Source organism: Apis cerana, linkage group LG6 (assembly GCF_029169275.1).
Source record: "Apis cerana isolate GH-2021 linkage group LG6, AcerK_1.0, whole genome shotgun sequence".
NCBI lineage: Eukaryota > Metazoa > Arthropoda > Insecta > Hymenoptera > Apidae > Apis > Apis cerana.
Window position 1 is genome coordinate 13,784,053 of NC_083857.1, and position 21,623 is coordinate 13,805,675.

The 21,623-nt window shown below is 36.6% G+C and overlaps 2 protein-coding genes across 5 annotated transcripts; one reads left to right on the forward strand and one right to left on the reverse strand.

The window, feature by feature from the left end:
• Positions 1-5,930: 5,930 nt before the first annotated feature.
• LOC107994178 (chromatin assembly factor 1 subunit A-A-like) lies at positions 5,931-21,460 on the reverse strand. Its single transcript, XM_062076532.1, has 11 exons — positions 21,145-21,460; positions 20,955-21,044; positions 20,027-20,775; positions 19,773-19,924; positions 19,273-19,694; positions 19,041-19,207; positions 9,105-9,253; positions 8,984-9,035; positions 8,757-8,895; positions 8,610-8,668; positions 5,931-8,265 (listed from the first exon to the last, which is right to left on the reverse strand). Exons 2-11 carry the CDS (start codon positions 21,031-21,033, stop codon positions 7,285-7,287), a joined length of 2,949 nt encoding a protein of 982 aa, XP_061932516.1. The 5' UTR covers positions 21,034-21,044; positions 21,145-21,460; the 3' UTR covers positions 5,931-7,284.
• Positions 9,307-18,595, forward strand: LOC108003801 (Krueppel-like factor luna). 4 transcript variants are annotated; one of them, XM_062076537.1, is made up of 6 exons: positions 9,312-10,295; positions 10,444-11,010; positions 17,017-17,290; positions 17,373-17,615; positions 17,704-17,843; positions 17,913-18,595. In XM_062076537.1, the coding sequence occupies exons 3-6, from the start codon at positions 17,017-17,019 to the stop codon at positions 18,213-18,215; spliced, it is 960 nt and encodes a 319-aa protein (XP_061932521.1). In that variant the 5' UTR covers positions 9,312-10,295; positions 10,444-11,010; the 3' UTR covers positions 18,216-18,595. The 4 variants fall into 4 exon arrangements, with proteins under 4 accessions (XP_061932518.1, XP_061932519.1, XP_061932521.1 ...); XM_062076536.1 differs by lacking the exons at positions 9,312-10,295; positions 10,444-11,010 and adding exons at positions 15,317-16,263; positions 16,349-16,402; XM_062076534.1 differs by having other exon boundaries at positions 9,307-15,732.
• Positions 21,461-21,623: the final 163 nt, after the last annotated feature.

The following is a 21,623-nucleotide window of genomic DNA, read 5'->3' on the forward strand; positions in this document are numbered from 1 at the left end:
TTGCGAGTCGAAGCGATAATTTTAATTTTTTATCAAATTCTGGTTTATAACCGATATTCGACTTCCTTCGACAAAATCTTTGCGAGTCGAAGCGATAATTTTAATTTTTCGTCAAATTCTGCCGATTTATGATCGATTTTCGACTCCTTTCGACAAAATTTTTGCGAGTCGAAGCGATAATTTTAATTTTCTTTTTCGTCAAATTCTGTTCGACTTCCTTCAACAAAATCTTTGCGAGTCGAAGCGATAATTTTAATTTTTCGTCAAATTCTGCCGGTTTATGACCGATGTTTGGCTCCTTTCAATAAAATCTTTGCGAATCAAAACGATAATTTTAATTTTTCCCCTGCAAGAAAAAAATAATTCGTCGATACTGCGAGCTTTTCCTTGCTTCTCGGGCGCATCGTAGCGTGACCTTTGCTGCCGATTCCACGCCATTGACATCCGGTTGTCGGGTGCAGACCCCGTTTTCCAAACTTCGATCGCTTTAAGCGGCCTCGGGCGGATCGATCTGCCCCTCCTCCTCTTCTCGCCGATCTGATCCGTTTAAGTGATTCTAGACGTTGCTCGTAGGTGTAAACGTTTCGAACGGGTTTAAAGATTTTTTTCCGAGGGATGTTTCGCAAAGAAATAGTGAATTGAATTAGAAGAAGGCGGGGAAGGGGAGGAAATTTGGGAGATTTTGAAGATGCGAATTTGAGAATATACTTCCTTTTGTTTTCTTTTCTCTGTTTTCGTGAATACGCGAAACGATACAAAATAAAAACTGGGCGTTTTAAGGAGGCTTGATGAAAAATCTCATACAGTCGTACAGCAATCATTGGAAGCTATTCTGTTTAACAGGACTTTTCGACGAGTTATTTCGATATGGATGCATGGAATGAACCGTGTTTCAAGCAGACATTTGAATAGCGCGCGAGTAAAGTGTTTCATACTTTTGATGCTTTTCTGATTTAGACGCATCAGTACGATAGTTGCTGCTAGCTGTCATTATGAAATCCATGTCGTACATTATTGCAAATTTTTATATATATACACAATTGCGAAAAGAAAGAGTAATGAAAGTTTACCCAATTGTCACGTAAAAGGAAAAGATTAATCGATTGTTCTTTCGAATCAGACAATCTACCTATAATTTCTTTTAAAAAAAAAAATCGAATAAACTTCCAAAGAATCACACGAAAGATTCGATCGATTACAGAATTGAATAAATAATTTCGAGAAAAAGTAAAAGTAAAATCCGAAATTCTGTTACTATTATTTCTCTTTTAGGAGAAGCCAAATAAATTTTCCAGAGGATCAAAGATTAGATCGATTCTCTTGAATTAAATAATTTCGAAAAAAGATAAAAAAGTAAAAATGAAATCCGAAATTCTGTTACTATTATACAATTTCTCTAGGAGAAGCCAAATAAATTTTCCAGAGGATCAAAGATTAGATCGATTTTCTTGAATTAAATAATTTCGAGAAAAGATAAAAGTGAAATCCGAAATTCTGTTACGATTATACAATTTCTCTTTTAGAAGAAGCCAAATAAATTTTCCAAAGAATCATACGAAAGATTCGATGGATTACAGCTTCTCCTAGAATTAAATAATTTCGAGAAAAAATAAAAAAACAAAAATGAAATCCGAAATTCTGTTATACAATTTCTTTTTTAGGAGAAGCCAAATAAATTTTCCAGAGGATCAAAGATTAGATCGATTTTCTTGAATTAAATAATTTCGAAAAAAGATAAAAAAGTAAAAATGAAATCCGAAATTCTGTTACCATCATACAATTTCTCTTTTAGAAGAAGCCAAATAAATTTTCCAAAGAATCATACGAAAGATTCGATGGATTACAGCTTCTCCTAGAATTAAATAATTTCGAGAAAAAATAAAAAAACAAAAATGAAATCCGAAATTCTGTTACTATTATACAATTTCTTTTAGGAGAAGCCAAAATTTTCCAAAGGAAAGAAAAGTTGAAAGAAGTTTCTAAAAGTAAGATCAAACGTCTTCGATTTTCAAGAAAGAAATCGCGATGCAAATCCATTAAAACGCTTCCTCCTTCCCATACATATTTCCAAGGGAAATATAATCGAGACTCCACCCAAGTTTTCCACCTATACATACATACACACATACACACAGGATCCTAGACAGGGATTGAAAATTTTTCGCCGAACGATAAAAAATTATGAAAATCCATGCGCGCACAGCTGGAGCCGAGGCGAGTTTTCCGCGGCTTGGCCCCCGCCAACGAGAACAGATTAAGCTTTAGCGAGGGAGATTTATGGGCGGGCGTGTAACGAGCAACTTTTTCATGCGATGCGCGTCAGACTTCGACCCGCGGGGGTGGGATTAGCATAAGAAGCCGCGTGCCCCATCGATGGGCTCGCAACCGGGGACAGGTGATACGGTAACCTCGTTACGAAAACCGAATCTCATACTTTTCCCTTCCGCCAAATTTTAATACCTCGGCGATCGACAATCGAATAAGCCGCGGTCAAACTCCAGAGTGCTTAACCGCGAAAAGAACGGCGAGAAGGAAAAGAGAAGAAGGATATTTAATTGGACTTGCTCGGATGTATAATGGGCGCGTTTACCCGGCCAATTATCCTAGGACGCGAAAATAAATGAGCGCGTAAGCCTGGTCGCGATCGGCGATGAGAGGCGGCGCGCAGCAATCGGCACGAAACAACAACTCGGTGCACGACTCGCATCCGCTGGATGATTGCCAGCTCTCGAGAGCCCGCGTCCCGCCCTCGAGAGGAGGGGGGAAGGGAGAGACTCCTTTCCACCTCCCTCTCGCTTCCTCCGTGACCATCTCTCCTCGCTTTGTATCGCGGGATTAGAATTGAATCCCGCTTTACAAGCGCAGGGAAGGATCTTCTCTAATTGGTCGCCTGTCCAAATATAGGCAACCTCGCCGTCCACGGAAAATACCGGAGCTCCCGCACGCAGCCAGAACCATCCGTTGGAGCCGCGGTGGGAAGGGAGTGGAAACAAGTAGCAGCAACGGCAGCTGGAATAAAGTGGAGTAGACCGGAATAGAGTACAAGGTGTATGCCTAGAAGGTATAGAGAGAGAAAATGGTAGCCAATGGCGTTGGCTCGGCGTCGTTGCTACAGTATTGAACGTCTCCTACGTGGCCTCCGCCAGATCCTCCCTCCCTTCCCCTCCTGCAGCCTCTCAAGCTCCGTTTCCTCCTCCTCCTCCTCCTCGACATTCTCTCATCCTCCACCTCTTGTCGGCGTCGCTGCAGCGTCACACACACGCGCGCGGAAGGGAAGGGAAGGGAAGAGAAGAGAAGAGAGAATCGGTTCCTCTCTTTCTGCCGGTCACGCCGCCGGCCTTCCGTCTCCGTCCTTTCCCTCCAAAGCCTTCTCGTGACCCGACGACGTCCTCCCCCCTCCGTGGTCCCAGGGTGGAGACACCCTCCTCCTTCTCTCTCACCGCCGCGCGGGGTGGAGGCGGCTCGGGCCCTCTCTGCCTCTCCCTCCTCCTCCTCCTCCCCCTCCTCCGCGCCTCTCCTCTGTCCAGGAGAGGAGAGGAGAGCGCCGTGATCCGCGGCCGGCCTCTCTCTATCCTCTCTCATTAATATCCAGGAGACACCGCAGGCCGGACCCCACCGGAGGAGGGTTAACTCTGATTGGCTCCGAGGCGACATCTCGACGGCTACGCGGAACAGACCGGCGTACACTTTCGAAGAATCGGACGGTGGAATTGGACGGACGTTTGCCCACGTTCCAAGGGGAGAGTTCTTCTCGTCCTCCTCCAGGATGGGGGATCCAGGAGGAGGGGGAGGGTCTGAGGAGGTGGACGACGCGGTGGCCGGGGGCGGGATTATTGATTTTTTGGGTGGACAGGTGGAATGGCTCGGTTTTTCGGAATATCGGAATATCGGGTGGTAAAGGGTGAGTTTTGGGTAAATTTATTAATTCGTCGTACGTCCAATTTCTTTCTCTTTTGGATTGTGAAGTATAAACTGAATCTCGTCGTTGTCTCCAAGATCCCTCTCTTGACGATAAACAAGTTTTGATCGATGTTTTCATTGCTTGAAATCGAAGCTTTTTAACGTAACTCTCGATCACGAAAGTAATGTGAATTGAAAGTAATCTGGTTTAAGTGTGAGAGATCGAGAAAGGAAGGAGCGAAAGGTGAGCTATCTTCGAGGGGAGGAAATATTTGAGGATGGATGGCGCGTTCTCCAAGCTTCCGGATCCACGACGAAAAGAAGAAACGAAGCAAAGACTAGTCGGTCGGTTAGACTTAGCTTCGAGCCAAGTGGCATATGGCCGGAATAAGGAGAAGGCCTTCAAATTACGGCAATTATCGATCTGAAAACGAAGAAATTCAGTTCCAACCTCTCTCGAGAATAATTTGAAAAAGACGCGTAGAATTCGGACAGGTTGTGTCTATGTCGTGACAAGCATCGATATTTGTGGTTTCTTGAATCGATTAGAATTTTTTCCAAGATTGGAGAAGAATTCAAATTACGTATAAAGACGAAATTGGCAAACAAAAATTATATCACGAAGTTATATAACATCGTTTTCCAATTTCACAGAGATATAACAATTTCACGAAAAATTGTTACGATTTTAAGGCTACGTACGATCAAAACTAATATCGAGTTTCTAAAAAAAAAAAAAAAAAGTATGAATAAAAAAAAATTCTTCGCTTTTTTCCCCTCATTCTATCCCCAGGTATCTATGTTTTTTTCAAAATTTAAATGCAAGAGGAACATTGTCACGAGTTGGTATCATATTCAATTTCGAACGTCAAGTTATTTTTTTGATTGACCGATGTGCCAATTTTTTTTTTTTTTTTTATTTATTATTTCATCGATTCAAACACGTAAATTTATCAAATTGTTGATCCACGAGATTTTTATTCTTTCTATTCTTTACAATTGGACAAATATTTTTGACGATCCATCTTTTTGGTGGAATTACAAAAATTTATAATTCGTTATTTTTAATTCGTCTTGGAAATTATATTCAGAGAAAAATAACACGCACGAAATCTTCCGGATTGGAATCGAAGGGAAACGATTTCATCATCGCTCGTCGATATCCACCGCTCGTTTCGTTTCCGTTCCAATAAGACACGCGCTTCCGGTCGACCGCCAATAATAGGATGCTGTGCACAAACTTTTCACTACAGCTATTTTATTTAAACTCCGGTGCACGCTTCGACGGAATGCAATTCCACGTTCCGCAAACCCGACTCTCGATGCATTAACCCGAGTAATTCAAACGTTACTGCTCGCTACGAAAGTTTTTAGCGGTGGAATCCTCTGGATAATTCACATTACTGGAACAGATTATTCCCATCTACCCTTTTCGCTATGAGAATGATAGTGGTTTTGGGGGGAAAAAAAAAAAAAGAAAGAAAGAAAGAAAGAAAAAGAAAAAAACGTAGGAATCTTGTGAGTAAAGTCGATTTTTCCGTTGTTTCGCGAACAAAGGAATCGTTTTGAAATCGAAATTGGTTGTTTTGAGGTTAAGTGATTAGTAGTTGCACAGGAAAGGTAAATATGTATCGATAAAGGAATATTTAATGAAGAGATTCATCTCTCTTTCGATTTGCGTATTATCTGTTATTATAAAAATATATAATTAAATTTGCTTGTTTTTTCTCCTTTCTTATTGCATTCTATTTCATTCTTTTTTCCCTTTTTTTTTTAAATAGAAAAGAAACGTATATTACATAAAATATATCGCAATTTCGATATCGAATTTCGGTGATGTTTGTAACGATATGTTTTTAGTATTAGTTAAATGTTGTTAGTATCGTAAAGCTTTATCTAAAAATAATATCTTTTGTTATCGCTTTTATCGCATCATCGATTCTGTTTGTTTTTAAAGAGTATATCGATCATGCAAGTTGTTAAGTATTGAACGGATACATATAAAAATATATAGATATAAACACAAGTACTTTTTCTTTTTCTCTTAATTTATTTCTAAATACGGATTAAAATTATTCTTTCCAAAAATTCCGAATATATCGCTCTAAATATACGTACTGAAAAATTATCTTAAAAATTGTTACTCGCAGTTTTTTTAAATTTAAGGATCTGTATCAACGTATATATTTCTCTTTGAACTCTTATTCGTATTATCATATTTAATATCATATTTCACGATATAAAAGTATCCATATATCAAATATCATTTGTATAAATTATGAGTAAAAATTATCGATATTAAAAAATATATTCTATTGTCGTTGCAATATTTTTGAGCAATATCAAAATGAAATTCAAAATGTGGCACAATAGAAACGTAACGAATTACATTACAACATTTCTTAAATCTATCATCTCTACAATATTATAGAAGATATCATTTCAAAAAAGCAATTTATCTACGCGCAATCTGAATTGTAATGAATCATTTCATTTCTTTCATTCTACATTTACCTTGCAACATACATAGTATCAAAAGCGTTCATGATAATTATCTATCAAAGCCATCAAGAGCCATTAATAAAATATAATAATATATTGCGTAAATAAAAATTATCCTGTTTCATATAACACGATATAAAATTGTTCTTAAACAATAACAATTAATAATCGAAAACTTGTTCTTCTCTTCTAACGATATTTAATGTTGGATCAAGATTAAACATTGTTTATATTGTATTTCTTAATAGCTAGAATATTTATAATACTCTTATAATAACGATGTAACAATTGTATCGTGTATATGTATAAGATAGAAATATCGGATAAATTTTACAAAAATACAAAACAGTTCAGCATTTTGTACACATTATATACGATTAAACATGTAGTATATTATATATATTATACGTAGCAAAATGTGAAAAATATAAATAGAGGATTCCAAAGCCAAGTTATATTCTCTGAAAATGATTTGTGTAGTTTTTTTTATCGTTTATATTTTCAAATAGCAAATCAATTAAATCTATATTAAATATTGGAGTAATTATTTCATTGATTTGTCGATTGAAAACAAGCCATGCTGTGAAAATGTGATTTATATTCTTTCTGAATCCTTCAAATATATGCATGATCGATAATGCAAAACATGAACGCATCAGTAAAAATTCTAACACAAAATAATATCAAAAATACGATTTATTCCATGAAGATATCGCGACAGAAATATTATTCCGTCAAATTTATTATTTCTCTCTCTTTTTTTTTTTTTAATCTATATAACTACAGTTGTGTCTTTATCACATTTTTGAAGTTTTTTTTTTTTTTTCTACGTAAAATATTCGAATCTGTTGCAATTTTTTTCACAAGTTATTAACATTCTACTTAATCGCTGTCGATGTTCATAGGAATATCTATAGTTTTGCTCACATTTTTATCAGATACGATATTCTCTGCCGAATTCTCAGATTTCAACGTTACGATACTTCCGTTGTCATCATTTGATGATTCTTCTTCATCGTTTCTTTTCTCTTCAGACTCCGTATGACCAGCAACAAGTCTATCTTCGCCCTCCTTCTTTTCATCCTTATTTTCATTATTCTTGGTGCACAATATAACCACATCATCCGAATCATTGTCCTCCAACGAACTTTTATCGTCAGCCTTCGCGTTGACGAAATCTTTCAGCAAATTCTCCCTCGACGTTTTAGGCAATTCCTCGCCTCTTTTAACAGAAATTAATCTCGCCCTTTTCGGAAGCTTAATCGTGGGTTTACTTTGCGAAGTGGTTTGCGAACCAGTATAATTAGGCTTAACAGTTAATTGTTTCTTCATCTCCTCCTGGGTGATTTTTTTAGTGAATTGAGTAATCAGAGGTGCGTTCTTCCTCTCTCTATCCTTATCCTCTTTCTCTACTTTCTCAACGATCTGCAACGAGTTATCGTTTCTCTTCTTCTTCGGAATCAGAGTGTACGACCATTGATTTGGCAACGATAACTCCTCGTTAACGTATTTCTTCCTGATTTCCTCGTGAACGTACCAACAAGCCTTCGAATGCATCGGTCCCTCATCTGGGCAAGGCATCCATTTTCCAATGTCGCGAATTTTTTGCAATAAACTTGCCTTCGAGATGTAATTGCCATTTGAATCGTCCTTCTTGCTCCAATAGGTCATGAACTCTTTTACGAGGAATCCTCTGCCATGTACGTTCCCGTGTACGAGTCGAATCAGGTCCGGAATAGCCGCTTCCGGAACTCGTGTTTTCTTCGAACTGGATGGCGCTTGTTGTTGCGTGGGCGAAGGCGAAGCGCGCTCGTTAGCTGTCTCGTTCTCAGACGTGGTTGGCGTCGACAGCAGAGCTGAACACTTTTAATTTGAATAAATTATTAACATATTTATGCGATAATCTCCGGCACGAAAATGAACGTGATGGAAAAGATAGGTAAATGTCTACAGGAAGACATGAGCGATTAAAATGCGTTAAAGTGTGTTTCAGAGTAAAAGTAAAAAAAAATAAAATAAAATTCTATACTGCGCAATAAATCTTCCTAATATGTGTTTCTGACTTTTTCCTTAACGCATCTTCTTTCTTGCGATAATTACAACAGAAACAAGTAATGATGTAATTGTTTATAAAATGAAATAATGAAATTTTATTCGAATAACAATTCATTGGGACACGATGAGACGATTTTAATCGAGACAATTACCGGTATTTGACGGACCCAAGCCTCACGTGCTGTCAAGAAGTCTACAATCTTTGCTGGTACTGAAATGATATGATATAGAATGATGACTTTATACACTTTTTACAGCTCATTACAATTAACCAATGTTAAAATAAATCTAATACTCACCGTTTGGTGGAAAATTGTTATCGGGCCCACGCCAAATTATACCGATTATTTTTGGCTTCAATTTCGAAGTCTTCGCATTCCTTTCCGATTCGAATTGTTCTCCAAGCAGTTTCAATCTAACTTTTTGCGTTTCAGGGGACTATAAGGCGTTAAAAAGTTATTAGAGTCGGTCAACAAGTATTCAGTTTTAATTTTCGATCGTACCATTTATCGTATAAAATATTTACCATGTCTTCCTTATCTTCTTCGTCAGCGCGAAGCTCTTCATCGGATAGGTACCTGAATTTGAAAAGAGGGAGAAAATGAGAAGAAAGAAAGATTGAAAGAAAGAAGGAAAAATTAACTTACCCATGGGGTACCATGAAATCGTTATCAACATCATATTCGTTGTCCTCCGGATTCTCCTCGTCTTTTTCATCGTCCGAACCGTGCAACGATTCACCCGGTTCCTCTTCCTCCCATTCCTCGTCCGAATCAATTTCGTAATTGAAGTATTCCTGGAGGAAAAAAAAAAAAAAGAAAGAAAAGAAAGAAAGAGTTTAACGCGCTGTTAAACGTCGAATGACAGATAAAAGTGAAGAGGGAAAAAGTTGTATTATTCAAGTTATACAAATAATCTTATTAGAATGCGATTAAAGGCTCGAATCACTTTTTATCGAGCATTTTTTCCGTTGCTGATATAAAATGGCGGCTAAGTAATTGGAAACATTTATTATCTCCAACGAATTTTTTTTTATTTTTCTCAACTTTACACTGAAAAGAAAGAAGGGAAGAGAGGAAGACAGAGAGAGAGAGAGAAATATCCATTTCCCTATCTTTCAAAGAACCGTTGTTTGGATTCCACGAAGAAAAAAAAAATGTCAAATTAACGAGATGAAATCTCATCGTATTAGAAATCGTTGGAAAAGGTATCGAATAGTATTTTTAGGTAAATATTTCAATTACGATAATGAATATTTTACTGAAGTCTAGAGATGATTAAGCAGGACGTGGGTATCAGCGCGACTTCCTTGACGGGCGATATCGTCGGCGCACGTGCTGCTCTTCTCGCCGATTTTCTCTTAGTCGCCGAGAGATACTCGCCAACGAGCCCGGTGTTCTCGAGATGCGGATCCGTTGCCGCGAAATTGCTCCTCGTTTCCGCATAACGATGAAATAAATAAGGGGGAAAAATTGGAAGGAGATCGACGAGGAATTCTCAGTGTCGAGGATAAAAAGGAGAAGGTCCTTCTTCGTTCGAGATACGCGAAAGAAGAAGAAATCGTTTTCGAAAGATTTCGAGGTTTCGTGATTGAAGGAAAAAAATGTGAAAATTTTCTCCATCCCTGTGAACATTTTATGGAAAATATGAAAGATTTTTTTCAAAAAGAAAGATACGTATCCGTTCAAACAATGAGATTTTAAGAGGATAAATAAGGAACATTTGACAAAAGAGATTCCTTTTGAAAAAAGAAAGAGGAAAAGGAAGGTTTCGAGAAATCTTGAAGAATTTCGAAGAAGCAACTACATTTTCCGAGGAGTTGTGATATGCCTGAAAAAGTGAGTAACTCTGGAGAACAACTGGAAGACCCATGATGGGGAGGAAGTGACTCATAGGAATGATATTTCGAGACCGTTTAACATAATTCAATGAAAATCGTATTGTTGTAGATCGGTGCATCGAAAAAGGATAATAATCTCTTTCCAGAAAGAAACTTCTGTGCAGCTCGGCAAACCGCAATCTTCCGCGGCTCTGTAATCGTGTAATTAACTTGGTAGCTTGTATCAGTAGCTATTTTTCGTATTTAAAGAAAGAAAGGAAGGAAAAACAGTATTCTAAAGGTATATACATCGATCTTGCCTCTGCTAGAAAATTATAGAGATCGAAAAAAAAAAAGAAACAAAAGAAGAAGAAATCTTACAAAATTGCAAAGAAAAAATTTTTCAAGTCTCGAAGAAATGAAAAGGTTTGAGTTCGGAGAATAAAAACGGAGGAAACTTACTCTTTTCTTCCTACGAGAAAGAATTCGAGGGGGACAGAAATTTCTTGGAGATCGGTCGATCGAGACGAAATCGGTCGATAAATCAACGTCGATTTGATAGCTGCGCGGGCATCGATCACGGGATCCTTTGACATTAATTTATTAACGGGAGGAAATATAATATCGCGAATGATCGGCGGCTTGGACCGTCGTTCCAGGCGGAAAACCGGTGAAAAGGAGGAAGGGAGGAAGGACGACCATCCCGTTGACCAGTTTCCGGCAACGCAGCAGAGGTGAGTGTCCGAGTTCGACGATTTTGCGAATTTTAAATAACCGTGATTATTTTTTAAGAATATTTTCCACTAGCTTCGATCATCTCTATTCGTCCAAGCCATTTTACAAGCATTTATCTCCGAATCGGAAACTTATTTACTTAGAAAATTTGATATTATCGAGCGGATACGTAAATTTGCTTTGTTTTTCGCGCCAACAATTTCCAACGAGTCGATCGCTAATTCTTCTTCAACGAATAGAAAAACGGGGGGGAAAAATTGCATTTATGGAGGTGCAAATTTTAAGAAGGGGAGAAGAAAAATCCTGCAAATCGACGAGGTAAAAGAGAAGAGAGATACGGGTGAATTGGTCCTCCATCTGGTGAAATCGACGGTGTCATCTGGAGAGGGGGAGACAGTTTCGGGACGAAACGCAGTCATCGGTTGGAAGTTGAGGAGTGCCTGGCAAAAGCTCCACCACGGCGTCGCGTTATTTACGGCGTGTTGTCACCCATCGGGCCATCTGTAATGGCTGTTTTATGCCCCATTAAGATTATAGCTGGTGCATCCCGCGGTTGCACACCGGAGATTAAATCCCCGTCCAATTGATTTATATCCGAAATATTCGGCCGTGTGTGCGCGTGTTACGAGCACATGCTTTTAATTTTATTTATCGTCGTTGCATCGATTTGTCATTTAATAACGCGATATCGATCAATATCCCTCCTCCCCGTGTGTTGTTTAATTAAGCTCAGTTTCTGTGAACAACTCGAATCTTTACTCGAGCCGATCAATTCTTTTGTCGAGTTTGCAATATAAATTATTTAGACGAGGATGCGAGGTTGGGTTGGAAATTATCGGGTAAAAACCACTTCGCCGTTTCTTTTTTGGAAGATGTGATGGTTTTAACGAATGAGATTGATAATTTTTCTTTTCCATTTCTCTTTTCCTCTCTCGATATTAATTTCTATTCGCGTCATCTCGAACGTTTCGCTGCAATGACGTTGATATATTATATCTCGCGTTTAAAATTAGATCACGGACACTTGGACAAATTAAACGGATGACTTTTCAGTCCACCAAATTTCACTTCGAAATAAAATGAAAGAAAAATTCGAAGAGGGAAAAAAATCACGCTCGACTTCGCTCGAAAGTCGATTTTAATCTACTCGAACGAACATCGGAGGATAGCTCCGAGATCGATTGAGAGAGGGTTGAAAGAAATTAGGACGATAAAATTTCTGCACGATTTTCAAAAATTTCAAGGAACAAATCTCGAGTCGAGAATTGAGCCAAAAATACTCGAAAATTGAACAAAAAAAAATGAAAAAAATAGAAAATCGGGTCGAGAGTCGAACGATGATCCTCCAACGAGTCGAATCGAGTGGAGGATTTTTTATTGCAAACGCGATTAATGAATCTCGAGGATGGATTTTCCATATTTTTTTCGATTAAACGCGACAAATCGTGCGCGATGACGCTTGGAGAGAGAGAATCCACAATTAGATAAACCGATATCTCCCGTTCCAATGGAAAAAACAATGTAGAAATAATCGATGATCGATTTTCTCCTATTATTAATTCTCGCTGCGTGACTTGGATTAAGAAATTTTTAATCAATAACGAGGATTTTAAAAAGGATCTTCGAAATTTAAGAATGAATAACTCTCGTCCATCGAAATCTTTTTTGTATTTTCCTAATTTTGAACGAGACCAAAATTTGTAGCATTCGAAAAGTTAAAACACGCTACATATCTAAAAATGAAAATTTCGAATTTAAAATTTAAAGAATCGAATGGAAATTTTTTTTTTCACTATTACACAGGAAGAGGATACGTCAATTTATAATTAATAAGGGGAAAAGATACGTTAACTACACAAAATAGGGAGATGTATAAATGTTCTGCGGAGATACGGTCAGCGGATGTCATCTTAAGATACGGAGGAGGAAAAAGGGAGGACGAGGAGGCAATTGGAAATGACCAAGGTCAGATTGTTGAATAAAATAATAAATAGTTGCACGATTATATCGCTTCGTTTCATTTAAAAAAAAAAAAAAAAAGGAAAATAATAATAAAACCCTCCTCGACCGAATCCCAAATTTAATATCACGTTCTTTTTCACCCTATTTTTCTTCTCTGCGGACGAAAATTGCTCCTTCGAGGAGCGAAGGAATCAAAAAAGATGAAGAAAGAAAAATTCCAACGATCTCGTCGTTTCCTCTCACTTTTCCAATGAGTCACAAACAGAAGAAACCGCTCCCCAGAAATAGATTTCCCCGGAAAAACGTTTCCAAAAACGTAAGACACTTTATATTTTTTTAATCCTCTCCGTTGGCTAATCGAGGGGATAAAAGAAATCGATGTATCGATGTCGACGACCGGTCGTCTGTTTTTCATAACGATATCTCTCCATTGCCACCGTCGTACCACTCGCGAGGAAACATTATCCAATTCGATCGTTCGTAGAGATATTTCATAATCTCTCTCTCTCTCTCTCTCTTTTTTCATTTACGGTTATAAAGTAAACAATATTAATTGGCAGAAAATATATGGAAATCAGAATATATAAATTTGAACGAAAGATTATCAAGGTCGAGGACTTGCGCTGCACTTCCCTCGGTCATTGAATTTAAATACTTGACATTTGAATTGAATAATATAACATGGAAAATACGAGCATTGTATCTAAGGTCAAGCTCGACACCTCGATAAAACGTAGTACGCGATTCAGTTGTTGGCGCCGGCTCACTTCGTTTAATTTATCATCGGATTCCCTCTTCTTTTTTCTTCGCTCTAGGTCAAAGTCACGGCAATTATAATGCAACGTTCCCTCATTGATACATTGTTCGGAAATATACTATTATCTGCTCGAACTTCTTCTAGTCTTTTCTTTTTTTTTTTCCTCGACCATTTCATCGATTTATTTTCGACGATAAACGCATTTTGTACTTGTTCTTTCTCCTCTCGTCGTTTCGTGAACGATCGCTATTGAATAAGGCAAAATAAGGCAAAGGATAAATTTTGTTTCTCGCCGTTTTCCAAGCTTCTTTTTCTATTGATTTTCGACGAATTATGAGATATATATATATATTTTTATATTAAAATACTACGCTGCAGGGACAAGAAAGGAGATTGAATTTAAAATTTGCTTCTCTTAAAAAAATAAAAAAAGAAATAAACACGAGTCGAATTATTAAGAGATCACGCGAATATGATTAAATGAAAATGGAAAGTGAATCATCGTTTCAAACGCGGGTATAAAAACACGCTACTACACGGCCATTTCATTGCCATCATCCCAGATTAACGTCAGACGGGCAAAAAATTGAAACGGCTAAACGAATATCCTTCTCTAAAGATCTTCGATTGATTTATAAAAATGATAAACCCGTTGAAGCTTCTACACAACAATGTAGTCGGAATAAATGAAACAGTGAGTGTATTGATCCTCGTCAGACATCAAAACTGATTAATAACGAGAAAAGTAAACGAACAAAATTTCCAACGTTTCGTTTAATTTCTAAATTTCATAGTTTGGGTCTATTGAAAAGTATATTAAAAATCGCATACCTAAACGATTCATAAAGGTTACGATAAAATTTTCGTACCACTTTCTCACGTAAAAATCGAAGAATCATAATTGTTATTCCTCACAAAGGAAGAGAAAAATCTCCGGAATTTCAAATTTGGAGATTTCATCAAATTCAAATCCTTATTAAAGTCGCAAACCATCATCGTGTCGTCGTCATGCTCGCGGAAAGAAACAAAGAGAAATGAAGAGAAAGAAAAAAATTCCTTCGAATTCAAATCCTTATCAAAATCCCAAATCAAAAGGATTCCTAAAGGAATCGTGTCGTCATTATTCACGTACTCAAAAATTAAAAAAAAAAAAAAAAAATTTCCAGAATTTCAAGTTCCTTCGAATTCAAATCCTTATTATTGTCGTCATTATTCACGTACTCAAAAATTAAAAAAAAAAAAAAAAAAGAAAATTTCCAAAATTTCAAGTTCCTTCGAATTCAAATCTTCATTAAATTGGAAATCAAAAGGATTCCTAGAACAAGAACCATCAGCGTGTCGTCATAATTGCTCAAAAATTAAAAAAAAAAGAAAAAGAAAAAGAAAAAGAAAGGAAATTTCCAGAATTTCAAGTTCCTTCGAATTCCAATCGCAAGTCAAAAGGATTCCTAAAAGGGCCATCACCGTGTCATCAACTGCCCAAAAATTAAAAGAAAAACAAAGCTTTCGCAGAATCGGGACCCTTTCCAAATGTATTATTTTCCAAAAAATTTCATATTTCCACACCGTCAGACGAAAGAAAAGCTTAAAGAAAAGAAGAAGAAAGCTCGATCCGCAATCGCAACATCGTCGTCGTCGCCACGTGGCCGTTTCCCTTCTCCCGCGGATCTCGGGGGTTCACCCTGCCGATCTCTCGAGGCGGGGAGCGAGTCGCTGGTGGCCGATTATCGGGGGTGGCTGGTGTCGTAAATAACAACTGCGAACAACCGTGCGCCGGCCAGCCAATTTGGCCGTCGTGGCCGTCCCGTTTGGCGCGTCTGCCGGTGTTCTGGGACCCGTGGCTCCCTTGGGAGGAGCGACGGCGATGGGACCGGGTGGCACAGCCTTCGATTATCTCGTGTGACGACAAGCCAACACACACGGGATGGCCGCACTCTCTTTCTCGCCTCGCCTCGGGATCGAGGGAATAGGCCAGTTGGAGACCGCGGCCGCGAACGAGAGGGTGAGTCGCTCGATCTTGAACCCCTTTCGATTTCTCCACGATCCGGCGGATACCTCGTCTCTTCTCCTCTCTCGTCGACCGCTTTTGTTATTATTGCAATAATAATAATAATAATGATGATGATAGGCTGATAACAGAGGGGAGGGAAAAGTTTTGGAAAATTCTGAAGAATTTTTATTAGTAACCGGTTGCTAAGGAAGGAGAAAGAAAGATCGGAGAAAGATCGGAGGGAAGGAGGAGAATTCGATGGATACGAAGGGAGATTCTCTTCTTACGAAGACGAGATTGATGTTGTTCTGAAGATTTTTTCCTCTTTTTTTTTTTTGTTTTTGTATAGAAGATTATTGAAGAATATTCGTATATATAAATTGTTAGAAATTATTAGAGGAGAGCGTGGTAACGTCGATATTCACCGTAGTTGTTGTACGGTAACCTTGTAACAGTGGCAATCGGAAGTGATAGTGCGCGAGAGGAAATCAAGAGAGTGATTAATGGTGGAATAATTGCATGTAAAGCATAATAATAAAAGAAGTAAGGGACGTAAAAACAAAAAGTTCGTCGTTTTATTAAATATATATATATATATATATATATATAAAATTGGTTGGGATAATAGATTACGGCATAGAATAAAATTGGCAAGATGATAGAAGAAGCTGCGATGTTCGATGTGAGTAAAAGTTAATACTTGTTACTATAGAAACGAATAATTTTCTTTCCTCGATTTTTCCTTTTTTTTCTTCTTAATAATCTTTTCATCAGAGTTTACTCTCTGTCGAGACAAAGTTGGAGATATTATAACTTCTAATCTAAAACACTCTTTTTAAAACGAGACGAATTCAAACGCGATCCAAGCAAAGAAGGAGCAACATCTCTATTCTACCCAATAACGATCCCAAGAAAGAAAATAAATAACAAAGAAAAAAAAGATAAATAAATAAATAACACACAAAGCAATACAATCGCGCTCATCCACGTTTTCCTCTTTATTTTCACTGCCGATAACTCGAAATAGAACTTAATGTTAATCAACAGATATAGAGCGTTCGCGCCGCATGAGTTATTGTCGGTATCTCCAAGAAACCGGCACGATTAATCCGAGACAAGTGATTCCTTCGCAACAATAAACAGTTCTCGAGTTAAATTGCTCGCGAATCGGCAAATTTTTCTCTCCTGATTATCGCCCGCACCGCCAATCCTTTCAACGATCCATCTCCTCCATTCTCCCCCCTCCGCTTCACACTTTTCACCGTTTCGTATTTCCCTTTCGTTCTCGATCGACAGATGACGGACGAATTGCTGTTCTCCGCGTTGGGCCTGTCCATGGACACGGGCGTCGAGAGGCAATTGCTCTCCTCCAATCCCGTCACGTACGCGCTCGAGTGCGAGGGCTCGTCCTCTTGCAGAACGACGCCGCACAGCGACGACTCGGAGATCGGCGATCCCCACGCGGCAAGCATCGGGAACCCGATCGGTTGCTACACGGATCTCAGTTGGCCGGCCAAGGGGCAATCGTCTTGGAACGAGTGGTCCGACAACAATTCGACATCCTTGTCAGGTAAAGAGGAAATTTCTCGAACCTTGATTCTTTTGGCACGGATGGATTTTGAGTGTACAACTCGTTTCCTCTTCCGTATCAGGCAACGGATGTCTGAGCGAGCTGAGCGAGCTGAGCGAGTTGGACTCGGAGCTGGAATGGTGTTTGGACAAAGGTTGGAACTCGGGGCTTCCGGAGAGGACGCCGTTGTGCACGGCGGGTTGCGAGGGTTTCCTACACCTGCCTTTGCCCGGCCCCCAACAACAAACGTTTCAACAGGAAGAGGAGCCGTTATGGGTGCTCGGGATCGACCTGAGGGCGCTCGACGACACGTTGGAGACGAGAGGTAATTTTCGATCGATGATCAAAATTTTTTCGAGGAAAAAACTTAATGGAGAAGAGTTTTACCTGATTCGTTCGACGAATGTTTCAAGATTACAACAACAATCGTGTGGAAGGAGATATCTCGTCTGCGGCTGCAGCGGCATTGGCGACGCACGATTACACTAATCGCAGTTTGGCGAGCGCGGCGGAAGATCGATGCTTTCCTTGTACTTATCAAGGATGCGTGAAGGTATTTATGTTGTATTAAGAGAATTCTAACTTTCTCACAAATTATCCAATTTCGTGTACAATTTAACAGGTTTACGCAAAAGCGTCCCACCTCAAGGCTCATTTACGTCGACACACCGGCGAGAAACCGTTCGCGTGCACGTGGTCTGGATGCGGATGGCGCTTTAGTCGATCCGACGAATTGGCAAGGCATCGTCGATCTCACTCTGGCGTGAAACCTTATCCCTGCGAAATGTGCTCGAAAAGGTTCGCGCGCAGCGATCATCTGGCCAAACATCGCAAAGTGCATAGGAAAAACGCGTATTCGCTATTTCACGGAGGTAGAGGTCTGCGTGGAGGGAAGATGAATTCAATTCTACCAGCGGAGATTTAGTCAATTTTTTTTCTCCTAATCGACAAGGATCGAAACGATGAGGGGAGGAACGGAAGAAAACTTTCCTTCCAGATTTTTCGAATCAGCAACCTCGTTATTTTCTTACGATGATATTTAATCGCGAAGAGAAATTGTACTTCGTTCTTGACGCGTAAACGATCGATGGAAAATAATTTCCATGTAGAAATTTTACACGTAAATATATTTTTTTAATGATTGATTTGAAGACGAGACATTTACCTAATTAATATAATGATAATATTAATATCGACAAAAGAGATCGAATAAGATTACTTGTGTAATCTTTCGTCTAGAATGTTGAACTGAATTAAGTGACAAACTTTATAAAGTGACAATAAATATTGTAAAAATACAATAAATTGTCAATTATTGAATATACTCCTATATAATCCTAAATAAAATTGTAGAAGAAATCAATTGTTACGTATAAATTCTTTTTAATAAAAACCGATTTGAAAATATTCTACTAAATTATATTTTACACGTTATTTTTTAAAATTTAAATTGAATTTTCTAGAATCGAATCTATCTAGATGTGCAATAATATAATATAGATAATATTATTGTATTAAGAAATATCTCTCTATAAAGCTAATGAGAAAAACTATCATCTTTTTGCAACTTTGATATTTAATCGTCGCATTTTAATTTATCGTTATCATTATCATTATCATATCATATCTATTGTGATTATCATTACTGTGACTAATATGACCTAGTACATAAACTAAGAATAAATAAACTTATATTTATATATAATAGGATCATTCTATAAACATATAATCTTATTAATTTCAAACTTACCATATCTTTTGAAAATGGTCTTCGAGGATTAATATTCTTGCTGCATTTCCTCCATGTACCCCAATAAGGTGGACGCAAATTTTCAGAAAATTGTAATAATTTAGGTCGTTGTTTCTCTACAACGATATTTTGATTTACGATGTTCGAACTACCTTCGTTTTCTTCGTCTACAAATAAAAAATAATTTATTGTAAACATATTGGTTATTGTTAAAGAAAAAAATAATGCTTACCTAACAAAATTATATCATCTTTTGCTTCAAGTGGCCAAGTTTTAAATGATTTGCGGGGAACAATTTTTTTATCTTTAATTTCATTAAGATATAAATCTGATATTTCCGTATTTCCTTTATTTGTTTTTTCATCTAATAATAATTTTTCCTGCTCTTCTAGAGTTCTCCTACAAACTGGAGCTATTTTCATGTCCGCCTTAATTTCAAAAGGCATGAAATTTTTTACTTCGGTTGTATTTTCATCTTCAACGCATTTCTCTTGTTTCTTTGCGACGAAAAAACTGGCAAAAGTTGTAGCTGCTTTTTGTTTCTTACGTTCTGCTTCTAACTTTTCTTCTTCTTTTTTTCTTTTTTCCTCTTCCTTAGCTTCTTCTCTCTTTCTACGTTCTTCCTCTTTTGCTTGTCTTTCCTTCTGCTTTTGTCTGTAACAAAATAAATATTACTGAAAAAAAAATTTATAATTTTAAAATTATAATTGTTAGAATTATAAATGTTCATACTCAATTTCCATTTGTTTTTTTTGTTCTTTCATTTTTTTCTCCATCATCTTCTGCTCTTTTTCAGCTTTCTCTCTTTCCTCTTTTTCTTTACGTTTCTCTTCTTTTTCTTTTCTTCGATTTTCTCGTTCTTCCTCTAATTTCTTTTCTTTTTCCTAATAATAATAAATGAAATAACTTGTTGAGAATTAATTCAACAAAATAAAATATTTAACGTTATAATACGCTATAGTAGTACATTATAAATGTTGCAATACCATTTTCGATCTTCGCCTTTCTTCTTTTCTTTTAGCAATTAATAATTTCTTTTCTTCTTGTTTAGGTGTTAATTTTTTTTGTTTTATTTTTTCCATTTTAGGAGTCTTAATATTTTTTGAGATACTAGTTATATCTTTTATTGTATCAGTAATTGATTTTGTTTGTTCATCTTTATCTTCATCGGACGATAAAATAGCAATATCAGAATCAGTCTGATTTGGAGAATTATTTACAGTAGATGGTGAGTCTTCTATTTTATTAGTTAAATTATTTCTTGTTTCTGATACGCTTATGTTACTTATATATTTTTTTTCAGAAGTCTTTTTAAATAAGTCATCTTTTCCTTCTTGCAAAGAAATTTGAGACTCATCCTTTGAATTATTTTTTTGTTTATCAGTCTTTTGAAGGAACTTTGTTAAAGGATTTGATTTTAATTTTTCTTGTTTTTCTAATGCTTTTTGTCCACTCTGTCTTGGAGTTTCACATTTATTTTCAGTTTTTAATTTATTAGATGTTGAATTTTCTTTCAAATTTTCAACTTCTATCTCTTCTATATCATTTTCATTTTCTATATCAATATCTATATTATTCGATTTACTACCTACAATATCTGTATTCAAACTTTTCTTAAAAATTTTCATTGCTTTCGGAGAATTATTCTCGATCGAAGGTGATGTTAATTTCCTTTTCTTACTTTGAACAACATTCGATGACTGTATCTGATTTTGCATTTGAAATGGCAATTGTGCTGAAATAAAATTTCAAATTAAACATATTAAAATATTACATATAAAATTAAACATCAATTATTATAAAAATTATAAAAAAATTACATATGTATATATGTATATATATTAATATTTTAATTTATTAAAATTATTTTATGTAATAATCACATAATAATTACAGATATTAAAAATTAAATACCTTGTTTCATTTTTTTTTTCTTAATAGGAGTAATTGCCTCAATACAATCATCTTGTCCATCATTGTCCATCATTTTCATGTCAATGATCTCTATAAAAAAAAAAACATGAATAAAATAAAAAAATATTCAATACTCAATCAAAGATAAAAAATAAATAAATAAATAAAAATTGTATGTTCTCTATCTTACCTAAATACGTGTAAATATAAAACTTTTCTTACAACATTACATCAATTGACAAGATCGACAAATCTGTCAATGACACATTACTATAACCTAACAATAACTTATTACATGAATATAGATAATAACAAAGCAAAGAAAAGCATATATTAAATATGTACAAATTCCAAAATTAAAATATTATATACAGATATAAAAATTTTACTATTTAAAAGTCTATTTTCAGAAATATAATACGTAGAAAATACATCACTGTAAGATAGTAAGAAAATCGGCGGGAAAATAGACTATAGAAAGATAAAAATTTCGCGTGTTGCGTATTTCCATAAACTTTAATTTTACTAGATTCGCAATACTAATATTCAATTGGTATAACAAAGAACTTAGTCAATTGGAACTTGATAATTGGTTTGAATTTAACCAATTAAAACTTAATATTTTAGATAATATGTAAATTTATGATATATAATATTTAATTTCAGAAA

Bases quoted from the DNA above. Each gene is read 5' to 3' on its own strand.
- LOC108003801 (XM_062076534.1), top strand. From the start codon at position 15,655: ATGGCCGCACTCTCTTTCTCGCCTCGCCTCGGGATCGAGGGAATAGGC. The intron at 15,733-17,016 runs GTGAGTCGCTCG...CTCGATCGACAG, and splicing joins CCGCGGCCGCGAACGAGAGG to ATGACGGACGAATTGCTGTT. The intron at 17,616-17,703 runs GTAATTTTCGAT...GAATGTTTCAAG, and splicing joins CGACACGTTGGAGACGAGAG to ATTACAACAACAATCGTGTG.
- LOC107994178 (XM_062076532.1), bottom strand. From the start codon at position 21,033: ATGAAAATGATGGACAATGATGGACAAGATGATTGTATTGAGGCAATT. The intron at 19,695-19,772 runs GTATGAACATTT...ATTTTGTTACAG, and splicing joins AAAAAACAAATGGAAATTGA to ACAAAAGCAGAAGGAAAGAC. The intron at 9,036-9,104 runs GTAAGTTAATTT...TTTCAAATTCAG, and splicing joins GATTTCATGGTACCCCATGG to GTACCTATCCGATGAAGAGC.